We start from the raw sequence: 19817 nt of genomic DNA, 5'->3' as shown, positions 1-19817 counted from the left end.
GAAGAGGGCAGACCAACCAATCAACCAACCAACCAAAGAAACATGCACAAAACAGGTCAAAGAAGTACGTCGTACAGAGGTGAAATTAAAGTAGTTCTGGTGGGAAGAGGAAAGATAGGATTTAGTTTGTCCTGATTGGAGGAGGGCAAAATGTGGCCTGCTCCAAGTGCACTGGACTTCTTTGACTATGATTTGCCCTCTCTTGCTTCCAGACCATCTCCTTTCTCTGCCTTGGGCACTTTTATCCCACTTTTACTGGACCTTCATCTGGCTAACACTTACCCTCAAGGGCCAGCTTATATGTCACTTCTTTCAGAGGCCTATCATGACCCTGTAAGTCTGGGTTAGGGAATGTTCCTCTAAGCTTTCAGAGCCTCCTGTATTTCCACTATTATAAACAGCCCTCATCAACTGTAGGGTAATTGCTTTTTTATTTTTCTGTATCCTTCAATAGACCGTCGGTTCCTTGAGGGCCGGGCTGAAGCTTAATATATTGTTTACCCTCTGCGCCTAGCACAATGCTGGACACATGCCAGGGACACAATAAACACTTGTTTGAGAGAGTTAATGAACCTTGTCCTGAGTCAACATTGATGCAGACCTTTCAGATTAAGGAAGAATTAAAATATGATAATAATAGCCAGCTAGTTCTTTCTCTTTGAAAATTACTAGGGAAATGGGTCTACTTACATGTATAAGGTCAAAGTTTCTCATGGTTATTTTAGACCAAGTTTCTCTTGCCATTTCCATTAGATCTCAAACAAAGGTCATTTTGGCTGTAAATTTCTTTTCACTCTTGCGGCATAAACTCAAATCTAGTACAGATATCTCCTCATCTGAAGTGTTTATTTTCAATCAATTTTTATTTTGTGCCTCTGGGGAGACCAGCAATGTTGGGTGTTGTGGGAAACACATGCCTGGGAACTCTTTTTTCTCCTGGTTATTGCAGGCTGTGGAAATCGTCTGCTGAAGGTGACACTGGGCAGGGCTGAGGGTCACTGTGAGGATGTTCACATCACCCCCTCCTGCCGCCACCAGAGGATATGTTCTGAACCTTCAAAATGCTCCCATAGTCTCTTAGACACTGAGAAGGTTCACCTCCAGGAAATGAAGAGGCTATAATTTGGCTAATAAATGAATCTTTCCTCTACTTGAAATGTTTTTATTGCCTGAACTGGGTTACCTCCCATATAGGATGTCACTCTGGCAAGGAGTGCAGTCTGTGTGGTTTTTTCTACAAGTCTATCAGCGTCAGTTGGCTATTTACATGAGTCAGGCTGGTGGGAGAGAAGCCATGCTGAAATTCAGTATTAGATAAATCGGTGGTAGGAATATTGTAAACCACTTTATATAGTTACCACTGAGCTAAGTGTAAGGTAGGTGTGTGTGTATGTATATATATAATTTAAATTTTCCCTACTTTATCTGCTTGCATTTAAAACTCAGACACTGTCACAATTTCTCTTATTAAACAATCTATCTTAAGAATATTTCCTGACATTTTGATTGATGTGATGTCTGAAGGAAGTGTGTTTGTATTAACCCTGAGAAAACTGTAGACAGGGAAGCTCTCTTTATTTTCCTTAAGACCAGTTCAACTACAGACCCATCTCTTGCTCTAGATAGTGAAGGGAGGGGATCTGGGGTGCAGACTTTGAAAAAAATTAATGAAATAACCTCATAACTACAACTGTTTTTTAACTCCTTAGATGGAAATGAGCAGGGCGCTAAAGCAGTGTGTAGCATGGAGAAGCTGAACCACCCAGGTGCCTCGTCATGTGTGCTTTTTTTATAAAAAAATTTTTTAATGTTTATTTTTGAGAGAGAGAGAGAGACAGAGCACAAGTGGGAGAGGGGAAGAGAGAGAGAGAGAGAGAGAGAGAGAAAGACACAGAATCCAAAGCAGGCTCCAGGCTCTGAATTGTCAGCACTGAGCCTGATGCGGGTCTCAAATCCATGAACTGTGAGATCATGACCTGAGCCAAAGTCGGACGCTCAACTGACTGAGTCACCCCGGTGCCCCTCGTCATGTATGCTTTTAAAGGATCACCCAAGGATCCTGTGGGTAGACAGGGAATGCCAGTTCTGTGCAGTGGTTCAGGAGAGAGACGACGGAAGCTGGGACCATGGTGTTGACAGTGGAGAGGGAGCAAAGTGCAAAGATTCTAGAAGTTTCCTGGAGGTCTAGAAGCCAGAACTTGTTGAATGACTATCTGTAAAAGACCTCAGAAGCTGGGTTGTGGGTGTCTCATAGATTTCTGGCACAAAAACTTGGGTGGAGGGCAATGCCCAGGGAACACAGGTTTGGGGTGCAGTTGGGAAAGTGAGTACTGCTTGAGCTTGGTGTGCAATTGCAAGCGTGAGGAGCTTATGAGTAGGTATCAGAAGAGAGTTCTGAGCTGGGGATCCTAGATGGAAGAAATCACAAACACGGAGTGGATGGGTTTACTTAGGGACAGTAGGGAGTAAGAAGAAGAGGACCTCGGTTAAGAAGGTAGATCTCAGGTTGAGTATTCTTATCACAATACAATTTGAAAGTTAATAAATAAAAGAAGACCGACCGCTGAGCTCCAAAGAACTCCAGCACTGGGGTTTGGGTGGAGCGGCGGGAGGAGCCTTCAGACGATGCTGCGAGGGATCATTTTGAGAACTGGAAGGAAAACTGGGAGACTTACATCATCCACGTCTGAGAAGAGAGTAACTCAAGAAGGGACATAACTGAGTATCAGAACTGCTGAAATATCAACGGAGAAGAGGTCTATGAAGCACTCGAATAATTTAGCAAAATAGAAGTCACTGGTGACATCGACCAAAGGCTTTGCTAAAGTAATGCAGCTTAACTCCCTTTGGAGTGGGTTAATAATGATAAATAAGTGATAAGTGATAAATAATGAAAAATAAATAAAAAGCACACAATCTCCTCTGGCTTTACAGACACTAAAGATTAATACTACTTTAATCACCACAACAGCCCTATGAGGCAGGTACTCTTATTACACCATTCTGTAGGTGAGGAAACAAAGGCACCGAGAGGTTGAGTGTCTTGCCCAAAGTCATATGGTAGAAGCAGGATCCAAGCTCAGGCAATTCAGGTCACAAATCCATTTTCTTAGTGGCTAGCCTGCCCTGGCTGTTAAGTGTGTAAAGAGGACTAGAGACTGTAGACAACTCTTCAGAGAAGCTTGGCTGTGAATAGGGAGTCCGTACAGTAGCTAGATGTAAAAGGGGGTGGTCCCAGAAGGGTAATTTATGTTTAAGATAGGACACAGATGGAGAGTGTTCCAGTATTCATTAGAAGGACCTGTCAGGGGGCGCCTGGGTGGCTCAGTGGGTTAAGTGTCCGACTTCAGCTTAAGTCATAATCTCACAGTTTGGGAGTTTGAGCCCCACGTCGGGCTCTGTTCTGACAGCTCAGAGCCTAGAGCCTGCTTCAGGTTCTGTGGCTCCCTCTCTTTCTGCCCCCGCCCCCACTTGCGCTCTGTCTCTCTCTCAAAAATAAACGTTAAAAAAAGAAAAAAAAAAAAAAAAGGAAGGACCTGTCAGTGGGACTGAAGTTGCAGGAGAATGAAATGAGGATGGATGAAGAGCTGGAGGGGGGAGGAGCCAGAGCACAGAGGGATGGTCACCTGTTGGAAGTTGTAGAAATTCTTCCCCTATTGTCACAGGAGGCAAGAAGAGAGTGAGTACAGTAAGGAAGTCTGAGGGAAGAAATGCTTTCTTGCATTCAGTCTCTGTGAAATGCAAGGTTGGGCCATTTCCTGAGAGAGGACTGGGGAATGTGAGGTGGGGTAGAGGGAGGGGGGCAGAGCTGGTAGAAGAAATGCAAAGTAAAACTGCGAAGTAATATCGAGGACACAAGAGGCATCAAACTGGTGATTCCAGAAAATTACAGGGAAAAGAAACAGTTGTGTTGGTATAGCTGCAGTGCTGGGAAGTATGGGTGGGGTCATAATCACATAGAAAATGATTTTTGGGCAGGGGGCATGGTTAACAGCATATGGGGAATTTGAGTTCTTTATGTGCTCCCAGCAAGTCTGAGAACCAGCTGTTGGGGGTAGGAGAAGACGAAACTCAGAATAATAAATACTGGGAACCGAGATGAATTATACACACAAGCCTCTTCTGTCCAGATGCAGATCTAAGAAACTGATTCACTCAACACCCAAGTGAGCACTCCGAGGGGCCGAGTGCAAGCCCTACTCTCAGTTGGCAAGGCCTCCATTGTCCAGATAGACTTCTCCTTAGAAGACGAGAGAAAAACTCCTCTCAACAACGTGTTTGTAAAAACAAGCAGACCAGAATAATGGGAAAGCAATGACATTCTCCGCTCTCAGGGGAAAAGCAGAGCTTGGGAAACAACTTATGGTACGAACCATAAGAAATGTTCAGAAAGCCCTTTAGCATTCTTAATAGGTTGTAAGGGGACACAAAACCCATGAAGCAGGACCAGACTCCATAAGAAGACCAGAGGATACAATGACAATAAAGGGTGGTGGGGAAGAGAGAGAGAAAGAAATAGGACTTTCCCATACACTCCTCAGACATTCTGGATTTTTGTGGTGGGAGGAAGGAAAGATGTGATCATTTCCCGAGGGTCCCATGTGCTTGTTGATCCCCATAGCAATTCTGTGGTGCAGGCATTACTCCCATTTTAAAGGTGGTAAAAGGAGGCTAAGAGAGGATAAGTGATTTGCCCAAAGCAAGGGAAGAGGGAAACTGAACAAAAGACGGTATGACTTTAAGGAGCTGGACTTCCAACTCCCAGAATGGGCACCACAGGTTAATGAGGGAAGAAACATACAGAAAGGGGCCGGGTTTAGACTATTTTAGGTCCCAGTAGTCTTTTTTTTTTATTATATGAAATTTATTGTCAAATTAGTTTCCATACAACACCCAGTGCTCATCCCAAAAGATGCCTTCTTCAATGCCCGTCACCTACCCCGAGTATTCTTAGTGTATAAATAGAACAGCAACAATGGCTACTGTACTAAGTGCCAATTATATGGCAGGCATTTTTCTGACTCTCAGAGCAATCCTGCCTACGTATCATCACCTTCTTTTTTTTCAGAAGGGGAAACTGAGGCCCATAGAGACTAAGCGATTTGCCCAGGTATGTGAGTTTTCTACTGCTGCTATAACACATTACTACAAACTTCGTAGCGAAAGCAACACATGTTCATCTTACAATTCTGTAGGTTAGCAGGCTAACACAGGTCTCACAAGGCCATAATCAAGATGCCGGCAGGGCTGTGTCCCTTTCTGGATCCATTGCCTTGACTTCTAGCTGCTAGAGGTGGCCCACATTCTTTGGATCCTGGTCCCTTTCCTCTATCTTCAAAGCTGGTAGGATTATTTGGGTCTTTTTCCTGTAATATCCATCTGACTGTTTCCCCACAGTCTTGCCCCTCTCTAAGCACAGCAGGAAAACCAGATTTGGGCCCACTTGGATAATCTCCCCACCTCAAGGTCTTTAATGTAATCACATCTGCAAAGTCCTTTTTTTTTCACATTGAGGTGGTATATTCACATATTCTGGAGATTAGGATATGGACATTTCTGGGGCCATTATTCTGCACATCACATCAAGTTAAAAAAGTATTGAAAGGCTGAGCCTAGAATTTAATTTAGATTTGGTCTAAATTAAGTAGGAAATCCTACTGGCTCTATCTTCAGAATATATCCAGAATCCTCTAGTTCTCCCACTGCCATTTCTACTAACTTGGTCCAAGCCATGCCATCGCCTACTAGAGGGGATTACTTCTACAGCCTCATAATCGTTCTCCTGCTCCAGCCTTGCCCCCAGTCCATTCTTAACATAGTAGCCAAAGTGATCCTTTAAAAATGTCTCAGATCAGGGCATCTGGGTGGCTCAGTTGGTTGAGCATCCAACTTCCGCTCAGGTCATGATCTCGCGGTTCGTGAGTTCGAGCCCCGCATCGGGCTCTGTGCTGACAGCTCAGAGCCTGGAGCCTGCTTCGGATTCTCTGTCCCCCTCTCTCTCCGCCCCACCCCTGCTTGTGCTCTGTCTCTCTCTATCTTTCAAAAATGAATGAACATAAAAACATTTTTAAAAAGCGTCTCAGATCATGTCAGTTTTCTGTTCAAAAGCTTCCAGTAACTCTTAATTTCTGTCTGAATTAAGGACACGGTCCTTACATGGCTTATGAGGGCTACATAATCCTCCCTCCAATCCAGGGGTCTCCAGTGACTCTTCCCTCACCTTGCTCCAACACACTGGCCTTTTGCCTGCATTGACACACCAGGATTATTGCCGGAGCCATAAGTGGGAAGGGGCTCTGCATTTTTGTTCTGCCTCCTCCCCCAGTACCCTGAAGTAGAATGGGAGGGCATAGCCTGGTTCTGGGATGCTTCTTTGTTAGCTGGGGATCTGGAGGGGAAGTGGGAGGAGGATGAACATCTGCTGACTTCACTGCTCATGGCTGTGCAAGTGGTTTCCCTTTTCCCTCTGGTCATACCAACTTCCTACTCATAAATGCTGTGAGGCTGATGGTCAGATACTCACTTTTGCATGGGGTACTCATGCACGTTTGTAAGGGCTTCTCCACTGCACAAGTTCTGTATGTGGGGGATGGACTGGCTTCTATTCATGGTAGTATATTCCAGTTTCTTGCTGCTTGGAAACCCTTGTCCAGGGTCTGGCCTTCTTGGGTGGGCCCAGTGCCCTCTCTCAGTGTCAAACCAGATCCACAAGAAACTCACCCATCTTTGCCACATGCAATGATATGACCTATGAGGTCATATGCTATACAGAGACAGCTCTATAGCTGTCTCTCCCTCCACCCTGCCATATCCCTCCAATGCTCTTCCTTGCTCAGGCAAGAGACAAAGGAAAGTTAACAAGTCTGCTTTCCAAGTGAGATTCCTGTCTCACACCTGGTATTTACCAGGGATTCTCTTAGAACCTCTTACACTTGGCTTTGTTGAGTGTGGGGAGGCACTTCTTTCCCCAATGGCTCCTCTAGACCCCAAACTTGAGGCTGTAAAGACACCCTCCTTCTCCCAAGCCAGGTTGAGGAAGGAAGGTGGGGAAGATGAGCACAGCAAAGAATGTGGATGGCTTTGGTGATGCGTAAGGGAACAGAGTGCTTGGGCTTATGAGAGCATAAGATCCAAGAAAGGCACCTCTCTTCAGAATGCCAAGTACTTGCTGCCTTATTTTTTCAGCACCTTACTCTTTCTTACTCCTCATACTCTACTGCCAGGAAATCAGGAAAACTTCCACACACTATGACAGATGTAAAAGTCATCAGGATACACAGTTATGATGGAGCGAAAGGTTCCAGTTGAACAGAGGAAAACGTCATCTGCTAGTTAGAGAACAACTACATGTTGGCCAGATTGGCTTAATTGGTGAAGAAGCATCCAATTAAGTAGGGGGACTTTAAATTTCACTTTAGTAGGGGTCTAAAATTTCACTTTAAATTTTTTTAAATTTAAAATTTTTATCTATTTTTGTAGAAATTATCTTTTAAAGTTTATTTATTTTGAGAGAGAGAGAGAATGAGAGAGAGAATGAGGGGGGGAAGGACAGAGAGAGAGAGAGAGAATGCCAAGCAGGGTCTGCACTGTCAGAGCGTAGCCTAGGGTGGGGCTTAAACTCACGAACCATAAAAGTTCACTCATTCATGGCTAAAAATTATTTTTAAGACTCTTATTTTTTATTTAAAAAAATTTTTTAATGTTTATTTTTGAGAGAGAGGGAGAGAGACAGAACACTAGTGGGGGAGGGGCAGAGAGAGAGAGGGAGACACAGAATCCCAAGCAGGCTCCAGGCTCTGAGCTGTCAGCACAGAGCCCGATGTGGGGCCTGAACCCACAAACCCCAAGATCATGACCTGAGCCAAAGTCAGATGCTTAACTGAGACACCCAGATGCCCCTCCAATTTGAGTACACTCTTATTTTTAGTATTTTTGCCTCTGTTTTAAAAAGCTATGCTTGGGGCGCCTGGGTGGCGCAGTCGGTTAAGCGTCCGACTTCAGCCAGGTCACGATCTCGCGGTCCATGAGTTCGAGCCCCGCGTCGGGCTCTGGGCTGATGGCTCAGAGCCTGGAGCCTGTTTCCGATTCTGTGTCTCCCTCTCTCTCTGCCCCTCCCCCGTTCATGCTCTGTCTCTCTCTGTCCCCAAAAAATAAATAAACGTTGGAAAAAAAAATTAAAAAAAAAAAAAAAAAAAAAAGCAATGCTTGTTGTGGTACCTGGGGGGGGGGGGGGGGGGGAGGGCTCTGTCACATTCAACTCTTGATTTTGGCTCAGGTCATGATCCCAGGATCATGGAATTGAGCCCTGCATTGGATTCTATGCCAAGTGTGGAGCCTGCTTAAGATGCTCTCTCTTTCTTCCTCTGTCCCTCTCCCCTGCTTGTGCTCTCACTCCCTCTCTAAATAAACAAACAAACAAACAATAAAAAGTAAAAAACATTTGTCTCCAGCACTTACTTGAAGAAATAAAGAAAAGTTTCAATAAGAAAACAAAAAATAATCTGCAGTTGCATAGCTGAGGGATAATCAGTTTGGTGGAGATAGAACTCTGATTTAGGGCAGCTTAAGATTATATCATAAAAGAAAGATTTTACTTTGTTTTATTTTCTGTTTTGAGAACTGCACAATGGACCCATCTGGGGTAATGAGATTTGGAATATGAAATTTATCAAAAACCAGTAGAGCCCACAGACAACAGAAATCTTTGTTCTGCTTTAAATAAGTTCACCGTAGTGATAAGAAATGTTTACCCATAAGAAGAAACTCCTAGGACTTATTTTCTCTCCTTCTGTGATGCCTCCTTGCTCCTCACTATGCCTTGAATTTAGTGTTAACATGTGTTATGCATGGGCGCTGAGATCTCATGTGGACTCTACTGAATGAGAACCACGATGGGAGGGGGGAATGGACAGGGGCTGGAAGAAGCCTTCTCAGGCCAAAGAAGACCCATTGCTGAAACGTTGGGATATACATTTCCTAGATTTTGGGTAGTTTCCTCTTCCTATGTCCTTCAGATTTTAAAGCACAGCAGTGAGCAGCACCAGTACTCCAGGGAGACAAAGATGTGAGGTGGTGTGGGGCCACAGCCAAGGAAAAGACTGGTGCCAGGAGTCCTGCATCAGGTGGAGTAAGGATGTCTTCTCTTACAGAATTTGTTAACTAGAGGGTGACCACAGTCAATATTCCATGATCTTAAAGCTCTCTGTTTTACTCAGTCCCCCGTTAAGATTTCCTTATAGTCCTTCTAAACTTAAAAAGCAAAAAAAAAAAAAAAAAAAAAAAAAAAAAGATATTTTCATATACTTTAGGGCTATTTTGGTTTTTTAAAGTGAAGAGTGTATGAGTGAGTGAGAAAGAGTAAAAGGAAAAGAAAGGGCTTATAGCATTGTAACTAAAAGTCTCAAACCCTTGATAAGAAAACACTATGTGCTCTGCTACTATTTACTGTTCTCAGAATAGCAAATATAGAAATACTAATATTAACACCACTACTACTACTACTAACAATAATATAAAATATAGAAATTTTTTACTGTGTACCAGGCATTGTTCCATGGCTTCTACATGTAACTCAGTCCTCACAACTGCCCCGTGAGGTCATTAACTCTATTTTATATCTGAGTAAGTTAGAGCTCAGAAATAAAGTGAAGGGCTCAGAATTCTAACCTAGGAAGTGGCCTTAACTATTGGACATGCTGCTTCCGATATATTGCTTCGAGACAAAACCAAAACTATAACATGCACTTAATCTGTTCACCCACAGACGCACTCTTCATCCAGAAGAAGGCAGTGGAGAGCATGGTGAACTGTACAGACTGCAGCCACACTCCAGCTCTGGCAACAATAAGAATAAGTGGCTTTTCCTTGGGCAAATCATATACTTTCTAAGCTCATATAATCTCTAAACTAAGATTAGTTTCCTTATCTGTGTAATAGGTCAGAGAATACCTATCGCAAAAGGTTATTTGAGGAACTAAATAACATAATATTTGAAAAGCACTTGGTACCGAAGTCAAAAGAATGGTAGTCATTACACTTCCTGACAATTACTGTTGCATTAGAAACCAAGAAGACCTCTGTGTTGTATTCTGCATAAGCTAATATGGGTCATCTCATTTTTTAGGGGAAATCCCCCAACTAGGGTGCAGAGAATGTGTGGGGGGATGATGATGGAGGGGAGGTGTGCAGAGAAGTAGTTAACAGCCTGTAAGTGTATAGGGAGATGCTTGTGTCCTAGGCACCTGGGTAAGTGGAGAGAAGTATGGTGGGGGCAGAAGAAGACAGGGAAGGAGTCCAGGATGACTTCTGATGCTCAGCTTAGGAGGACTGAGGGAGGCTGGGAAATGGAGCCACTCAGGGTGGCAGCTCAGTAGGCTCTAGTCTCTGAGGGAAAGCTCCCATATCCCTTGCTTTCTCTACTTTGGCTATCCAAATCTAGGAATAGAACAGGTTCACATGGGGGAGTGAGACGTGTGAGAATGGACAGCAAGCGAGAATCAGAGCAAAGCACAGACAGCATGGCCAGCAGCCGCAGAGGTCCAAGTTCAGCTCTACCGTGCAGACGACTCCAGGGGAGATCTATGTGTTTTATAATTAGCACATGATAAGAGGAATGCTTTCTTCCATTTTGGCACGAGGTTCTGGAATGTACAGTCACAATCCTGGTATGCTATCAAAAGATTTTGTATCCCGAACCTTCTACTATTGTGTCACTGGTATGGCGGCTTGTGGGATAGTCTGGTAGGAAGCAAAAACCGGTACCTTTTTGATAACAATGAAAATCCTTGGATTTATATCCTATGACATGATGTTAGGGGCATTGTTTAGCACTTGGCATAGCTCTGAATACCGAGGGCAGAAGACCAAAGGAAAAAGTCTACTTTGAAAGCTCTCTCAGAACATATCTGAGGGAATTTGCTGGTTAATGCAAATACATGTCCAAACAAGTACTGGTTTACGTAGGGAGTACACAGAGCTGGCAAGCGTCACTTGGCATGAAGAGCGTGAGTAATGCTTCATTTTAATGAGGGATCTTGGGGGTCTATAATGAAGGGTATGTGGTATTTCCCATGTGTCTCTTTGAAACGTGCACTGAGTGTACCCACAGTGGAAGAAAAGCCATTGGAAAGTATATGTTTCCCGAAACCTCTGGGGCTCTATAGGATTCAGATAATTAAAAAGAAACTTTTTTAACATTTATTCATTTTTGAGAGACAGAGCATGAGTGGGGGAGGGGCAGAGAGAGAGGGAGACATAGAACCTGAAGTAGGCTCCAGGCTCTGAGCTGTGAGCACAGAGCCCGATGTTGGGCTGGAACCCGCAAACTGTGAGATCATGACACTCAACCGACTGAGCCACCCAGGCGCTCCCAGATTCAGGAAATTTAATTGCATACAAATGAATTCACAGAAATACATTCAGAGATCTCAGAATAAAAATCTTCCCTTCCCAGAGGTAAGCATATATGAGTACACCGTAATGAGATTATATTTGGGAAGGCTAAGGGGGTTTTTGATTCTTAATGATTTTTGATTTTTAAATGAACGTATCCTTAGAATAATTCATGCTTCCCTACATGACTCTTCTGAAAGATAAGAGTCATTTAAATATCAAATTAATACATATAAAGTACATATATTTAGTTTTAAGACATAATTTCAGTCACATTTCACCTGTGAGCCCTGATCATCTGGACCTTTTCTATCAGAGAAAATCAATACTTAACACTTTGGGTGGAAACAAAAGATCTAGGAAGTGACTAGGAAAACAAACATTCCCCAGTCTTTGACTAGTCAATGAAATGGCAGATGGAGTGAATGTTATTGCATGTTTGTCCTGGGGTCTATTGTCTGGCTGTCCCCTTAGATCCAACCACCAGGTAGGACTTCCTAGAAACAAATTCCCCTCTGGTCAGATCTGGGGCGTTATGTGGTCATTCATGCAAAGTATGTGAAGCACTGTACTGACCTTTATTTTGTATTTCTGAGTTGGCTGGAGCAAAACGCTCCATGGTTGCCTGGGCCTCCCAGAGCGCTCAGGGATTCTGGAGGGATTAAGTACAGTTCTGGGGTGTTTGGGAGAACTTGTTCCGTCCTTCAGGCTTAAAGGAAAGGATGGTGACCCAGAACTCAGGAAGAGAGTCCCAAGAGGCAGAAATGCTGGCAGGAGGGACCTCTTCTGTGTACACTAATATATCAAAGAGGACTTGGAATTCTAAAGAGAAGTGAGAAATTCTCTGTCTTAAAAGGAATAATTTTGAAACATTAAAACATGATAAGAACTGAAATTAATGTGAAGTAAACTTAACAGGCAACTGTACTGTTATCAGATTAATGTGGCACCACCCACTTGGGACCTATTCGTGCCCCAGAGGCCAAGTGGAGATTTCTTGTGATTCATTTATCCCAATTTGAAAAAACAAAACGGTTCAATGCATGCTATGTATAATCACTAATTGCAAGACAGGTTCCAAACTGACTCAGGAAAATGTCCATTTTCCCTCGTTTCCTCTGAAGTTTAAGGTCACTCCTCTAAAGAGGCCATTTCTTCTGTTCTCATTTGCATTTGCTCACCAACAACAGCAACAACAAAAAAAATCCCAAGCAAAAAGCCCTTAAGCAATAAAATCGCTGTCCAAGAAAAACATTTAGTTTGAAAAAGAGTTGAAAAATGTAGCCTTGGAAGAACCATTGCTTACATGGGATTGTTCAACAAATTCCTGTTGTGTGAGGTTTGGCATATACTTTCTAAAAATATAAGCATCTGGGGAAATGAGACAAAGCCCAGGTCCTGGACCAAATGAGGCACGCAGTGTGAATCTGTTAGTGATTATATCCATAATGAAATATGTGCCCAAATTTAGCAGTGCAAAATCTAATACAATACGAAAGCCCAGCAGGCACTGTCCTTACCATAATATATAGCCAACAGAGAAGGTACATATGGCGGCGAGTCCGCTGTTCCTGCTGGGATACGCATGGTGTGATGTCCTCATCTCGATTAATATAAAGGGCAAAACTGTTGTGTGCTGAAAAAGAACAGAGAACAGGTGACACAGATTCTTATCGCCCCTCAATAGTTGTTTTGTCTCTAGTAGGAGAATGGATAGTGCAGATTCCTAGCAAAAGCACCACAGCAGACAGCAGCTGGGTATGGCTCACCTAAGAGGTAGGAGGGACGGGAAAGCAAGTGGTGCATTGATCACTCCATTGGCATTTTTCTCCTGTGTTTGAATTTTTAAAATTTTATTTTATTATGATTGTTATAGGAAATTTCAATAATATTGAAGGATGTATTAGAACATAAGAAAGGAATAAAAATAACTACTTTAGTATTTTGGTAGATGTCCTTTTTTGCCCTCTCCTTGTTCATATTATTTATACATAGTTAACATTGTACTGTGCACGCAATCTTGTTTTGGACTGTAGCATGAGAATTTTTGATATGCCACTTTAGAAATCCTCCTAGAATATCAACCTTGACCATAGCTGCTTAAAACTCCATTTTGTGGATATACTAAAATTTATTTGACCCATTCCTGTTCTTGGACATTAAGTAGTATAAGATCTTCAATTTTTCATTTATGAAAAATGTCATGATGAATATCTTTTGTAGAATTCTTTGAATGTCTGAATGTTAAATTATTTTCTTATGGTTAAAGTCTATGAAGATTTTAGGACTGTTGATACATAATGCCAAATTATGTGTGTACCAGCGGCAGGTTAGGAAACGAAGCCAAATTAGCTTCCAGAAAGGATGTACTGGTTTGTAACAGCAGTACATGTATTTAGATATGATGTTTGAAGTCAGACTCCAAAGAAGCTTGGTAGGACCTTCCCATTTGTTGTTTGGATGCAGTGGCCACTCGGATGCTCAGTTTAGTGGGCCAAGATGTGGATGAAATTTGGTGACAAGAAAGGAAAATCAGCTTGTCTTGGTATTGAAATTTGATAGCCAGGTGTAAGGGACAAAGATCTTAGGTAAAACTGGGTTAGGGTATAGATTTGCCTTTCAAAACGGGATGGCAGAACTGAGAACTGAACCACCAGTAAGTTTGAATTCTGTTTGGTACCTCCTAAGGGCCATGAAAGAATCTTTGCTCCTCTCTTGCTGTATTGTTTGCATATTCAAAGAAAATGCAGGAAATTGAATGTTATAATTTTCAAAATCTAATAGGTATCATGGCAAAATGGAACCAGGTGGCAGGAAAAGACATGGTGGTGATATCAAAGTGAACATCTTTGAAGCAACATATTGTTTATATTTATAGAGAAAACAGAAATACAGGATTTTAAAAGAAATACTGATAGTAGAAATTCTTTGCTTGAAGTGTCCTCCTCTAGGTAACTGTTCTGACTGACAATATATTAGTAATTAGAGAATAGTATTCCTAGAATGTCGGGGGGGGGGTGATTCCACAGTTGGGTAACTTTATATTTTTTTACTCTCTGCTTCTCTATTGTTGTTTTAAAACAGTATGATTAGCACTGAAGGGAACCATGCAAAATGTACATGTGTGTTGATACAGAGACAGTATGTATTTTAAAGATCTATTTTATTGTTTTTTTTTCACTATAACCCAGTCACCTCAGATGACATTGGCCTGAACTTTCACTGATTTGAAACACCAAAACTAGTTTTACAATGGTGCATTCATGTGTAAAATTCAAATGTATAGCTAATAACAAGGCCACGTCTTGTCAAATCTCACACAGAAAAAAAAAAAAATCCCTGCAAATCAAACATTTACACCGAAGATATTGCTGACTCGGATGGCCTGTGTGGGTTATAGAATGGCGACAATATATTATTTTTGACTTGTGAATATTAAAAAGTGTTTACATTCTACCTCTTCATCCATTGTTCCAAACTGAGTATAAAATAATCCACATTTCTATATTATATAAGTTCAAATAACTAATCTGAGTATTCTTACTTATCTGGTTGTCATTATTTTACCTAGCCTACTAACAGTGGTACAGTGGAATGCCCAGCTACTTAAGAAGTACAAAGGAAAATATTTCAATAAAGGATCATTTGACAACTGAAAAAAAAAAAAAAGAGTATACTCAGGAATGATCTGTTTCTATTTCTCAAAAACAAATACCTTTTAAAGTTTTCTCAGGTATAGACGCACACTGGATAAACAAAGAAAGAGATAAAGTCTGGTTGCCAGCGGTGGCTCTTAAGAATTGTATTGGACTGTTTTTCTTTTTTTAAAAAAAAATTTTTTTTCAATGTTTTTATTTATTTTTGGTACAGAGAGAGACAGAGCATGAACGGGGGAGGGGCAGAGAGAGAGGGAGACACAGAATCGGAAACAGGCTCCAGGCTCTGAGCCATCAGCCCAGAGCCTGACGCGGGGCTCGAACTCCCGGACCGCGAGATCATGACCTGGCTGAAGTCGGCCGCTTAACCGACTGCGCCACCCAGGCGCCCCTGGACTGTTTTTCTATAGTGCATTGTCAACAGAACAATTGCCCGCAGCTGAGTTGCTGCGATTTGACTCCTTCCTCCCTTCCATCCTTCCTTCCTTCCTTCCTTCCTTCCTTCCTTTTTTTCTTTCTTTCTTTCTTTCTTTCTTTCTTTCTTTCTTTCTTTCTTTCTTTCTTTCTTTCTTTCTTTCTTTCTTTCTTTCTTTCTTTCTTTCTTTCTTCTTTCTTTCTTTCTTTCTTTCTTTCTTTCTTTCTTTCTTCTTTCTTTCTTTCTTTCTTTCTTCTTTCTTTCTTTCTTTTTTTTGCTTTTTTAAAGCACTATGTAAGATGAAGAGTTGACAGCACAAGAAATAAACCTTTGATCTAATCTATAAACTCTATCCTGGAAAGCACTGCTCTATTATGTAAGTAGTTATCCTATCCCAAGCGCAAGTTTCCATTGCTGCTAATTTTGATGAGACTGTGATCAGAAAATTGTGTCCAAAAAGGGAAGTCTAAATCTATCTCGGGTTTTTGCATCCCTTTTGTTTTTTTCAAATGGGGTTCAGATGGGTTCTCTTTATGGAACGGTGATTATCACCATGAACTTTACCCCAAGGTAAAGGTCAGCCTGCAGAAAGGATCCCCCAGGTGTTGTCTGTCACCCATGACTTATTATGATGTGAAGGCGATGGGCTAAGACAAAGGCTTTTGGAGGAGAGGCTCCGAGGAAGAATGTAGTGTAATTAAGTGGAAACTAGCATTTGGACCCTGGGTCCTGATTGTGTCTTACCACACTATAAGACTTCAAGCAGGTTCTTGTACATTTGTGAAGCTCAGTATATATATGTATATATTTTGGGGGGTAAAATGAGAAGGTTGCATTAAACTAGTGCACCACAAACTTCAGTCATGATGAGCTAGAATTTTAAGCTTTGCTATATCACATATGAGGGCTCACCGAGGCATTAGGCATAGTAGACACAGTGTCCAAGGCCCATGAAAGTGTTTTAATTTTTTTTACAATCAGAAGAAAAAAATGAACTTTTAGAGTTGAAGATTATATTCATTTTTATGCTAATACAGTCATAAAATGTTATATATATAATATATAAATACATATATACACATATGTATACTATATAAAACATACAATATATATTTATATGTGTAAGTGTATATATATCTGAATAAGTATATACACATACATATATGTATATATAAATAAATGTTGGAAAGGACCCAGAAATGCAAAGTGCCTAGGGCATAAAACAGTAAAAAATCATAATGCAGCCCTGTTACATGCAACCTGATTTTTTAAAAAAATATATTTTCTTTGGGAATGCAAGCTGGTGCAGCCACTCTGGAAAACAGTATGGAGGTTCCTCAAGAAACTAAAAATAGAAGTACCCTACAACCCAGCAATTGCACTACTAGGCATTTATCCACGGGATACAGGTTGTGCTGTTTCAAAGGGACACATGCACCCCCATGTTTATAGCAGCACTATCAACAATAGACGAAGTATGGAAAGAGCCCAAACGTCCATCAACAGATGAACGGATAAAGAAGATGTGGTATATGGGGCGCCTGGGTGGCGGAGTCGGTTAAGCGTCCGACTTCAGCCAGTTCACGATCTCGCGGTCCGTGAGTTCGAGCCCCGCGTCGGGCTCTGGGCTGATGGCTCAGAGCCTGGAGCCTGCTTCCAATTCTGTGTCTCCCTCTCTCTCTGCCCCTCCCCCGTTCATGCTCTGTCTCTCTCTGTCTCAAAAATAAATAAAAACATTAAAAAATTAAAAAAAAAAAAAGATGTGGTACACACACACACACACACACACAATGGAATATTACTCAGCAATCAAAAAGAATGAAAGCTTGCCATTTGCAACTATGTGAATGGAACTGGAGGGTATTATGCTGAGTGATATTAGTCAGTCAGAGAAAGACAAAAATCATATGACTTCACTCGTATGAGGACTTTAAGAGACAAAACAGATGAACATAAGGGAAGGGAAGCAGAACTAATATAAAAACAGGAAGGGGACAAAACATACGAGACTCTTAAATATGGAGAATAGAGGGTTACTGGAGGAGTTGTGGGAGGGGCAATGGGCTAAATGGGTAAGGGGCATTAAGGAATCTACTCCTGAAATCATTGTTGCACTATATGCTAACTAACTTGGAGGTAAATTAAAAAATAAATTAAATTTAAAAATTTAAAAATAATAAATTAGGAAAAAAAAGGGTGATGGGCATTAAGGAGGGCACTTGTGGGATGAGTACTGGGTGTTACACGTAAGTGATGAATCACTAAATTCTACTCCTGAAACCATAATTACACTATATGCTAACTAACTTGGGTTTCAACAAAATTAAAAAATAAAAATAAATTAAAAAAATGTTTAAATAAAAAAATTATTTTCTTATCGAATTCACATTAAAAACTACATGTATTTAAAGGGAAACTTAAGAGACTTATAAACTCTGATGAATAGAATTATCACTTTTCATACATAGAGGATAATTACAAAAACAAGTACAATGGAAATTAATTGATATTATTATGTGTTGGCTAGATAGGTTGGTCTGGTTGATGGCTCTTATTCTGAGGCCTGTTCTGTATGTGCTCAGGAGGGAAGTCCGTCGGCATTGGATGGGCATTAAAGACACACTAGCGTGAAACAGAGACTTCTCTAGAGGAAATTAGAGGGATTGAAAGGTAATTGAGAAGAAATTACCTTTTCACTATGCGAGTCAATATTGCTTAACACCAGGTCCCTGCACCATGTCAATTATCTATCATCAGAGCTACACTCTCGATGCACCGGAACAGATGACCTATGTGTCATAGCGGTACCCTTTTGGAGCTAACTTATTTGCTTTCTGAACAGATGTTCTTTTGCCAGAAGAATGGAGAGAAGATGAGTAGGAAGTGGAGGTACTGATGGAGGAATCTAAGGGTTTTAACAGGATTAAGGAAATGGGCTTACAATGCACAAGAAGTATCCGGACGTGCCACCAGGATAGACATTTTGAGTGTCTGTGATGGCAATCAGTAGCCTACAAACTCCAGGGAAGTCTTAGAATAAACTTTATTGTGGGATAAATAGAAGGATGTAAACTATGCTGTGTGATGGCATGAATTCAGGCCAGCAGAATGAATGAATTAGGGAATGGCTCAGGATTATTTTAGAGCTCTGGAATCTAGAATTGCCATCTGAGTGTACAATACAAAATACAATACAAAAAACAATAGACAAGATCTGAAGAGTATGTTCAACTGCCATTTCTCTGGTCTTTCCCCTTCTCTCCAATATGCATATGTATATATACATATATATATAATTTTTTAATTAAAAATTTTTAATGTTTATTTATTTTTGAGAGAGAGAGAGACAGAGACAGAGAACGAGCGGGGGAGGGGCAGAGAGAGAGGGAGACACAGAATCTGAAGCAAGCTCCAGGCTCTGAGCTGTCAGCGCAGAGCCCGATGCAGGGCTCAAACTCATGAACCATGAGCTCATGACCTGAGCCAAAGTCAGATGTTTAACCGACTGAGCCACCCAAGCGCCCATCTCCAAAATATTTTTTAATAGGACAGTACTGCTCCCATACCATGTGAACATCAGACAAAAACTGTTTCCTCCTTGGGGGCAAAATCAGCCTTTGAATGTGAGGTACCAGACCAGTCCCTGCTCAGCTGGTAATAAGAGAGCTGGCAATCCCATGTCTGCCCGTGTGCATCTGCAGGACACAGGCAGACCTCTGGGAGTGTTCTCAAAGTAATGTGTACATTACATCACCTGGTGAGCTTGTTAGAAATGAGATTGCTGGGCCTTGCTTCCAGGGTGTCTGGTTTATTGGATGCAGAGTAGAGCCCACGGTGGTTCTCGCCTTCATGTTTGTCAGCATATCTAGAGTTTCTTACATCCCTGTGACCACTTTTGACCACAAATAAAAAGTTGAAGGATGGTTGTATGTGTGTGCATGGGTGTCATCATGCACCTGCATTATCGGGGCGATCCAGGCTGCAGGCAGGGCTAGAGAAATGACCAGACTTTCCTAGCAGGACAGGGCAAAGGAGAGTCCCTTTGGTGTCCTAACAATTTATAGGTATACCATAAATAAAAATCTTCAACTAGAAAACTGATCTAGGATACAGGAAGTTGTACACTCCATATTGTAACTTGAATATTTTTTAGATGTGTTACTTATCTATTTATTGAGAGAGAGAGAGAGAGAGAGAGAGAGAGAGAATCCCAAGAAGCCTCGCTGTTACTGCACACAGCCCCGCACGGGGCTCGATTTCACGAACTGTGAGATCATGACCTAGGTCGAAATCAAGAGTTGGACACTTAACCGACTGAGCCACCCAAGGCGCCTCTGTAACTTCAATATTTTGTT

At 41.6% G+C, this 19817-nt stretch overlaps 1 protein-coding gene across 14 annotated transcripts in view; it reads right to left on the bottom strand.

Moving 5' to 3' along the window:
* Window positions 1–19817, bottom strand: part of AIG1 (androgen induced 1) — a 314280-nt gene that overhangs the window by 103476 nt on the left and 190987 nt on the right. For 9 of the 14 annotated variants that reach the window (XM_045499857.1, XM_045499861.1, XM_045499850.1 and 6 more), the window contains one exon: window positions 12912–13027. The exons of the other annotated variants lie outside the window; for them this stretch is intronic. In XM_045499857.1, coding sequence (XP_045355813.1) covers window positions 12912–13027 — 116 coding nt within the window. The remainder of the gene's footprint in view (window positions 1–12911; window positions 13028–19817) is intronic. 14 annotated transcript variants of the gene reach the window in all.

Source organism: Leopardus geoffroyi, chromosome B2, assembly GCF_018350155.1.
Source record: "Leopardus geoffroyi isolate Oge1 chromosome B2, O.geoffroyi_Oge1_pat1.0, whole genome shotgun sequence".
Lineage (NCBI taxonomy): Eukaryota > Metazoa > Chordata > Mammalia > Carnivora > Felidae > Leopardus > Leopardus geoffroyi.
Note: the sequence above shows the minus strand (reverse complement) of the source record. Positions and strands in the feature narration are given on the sequence as shown.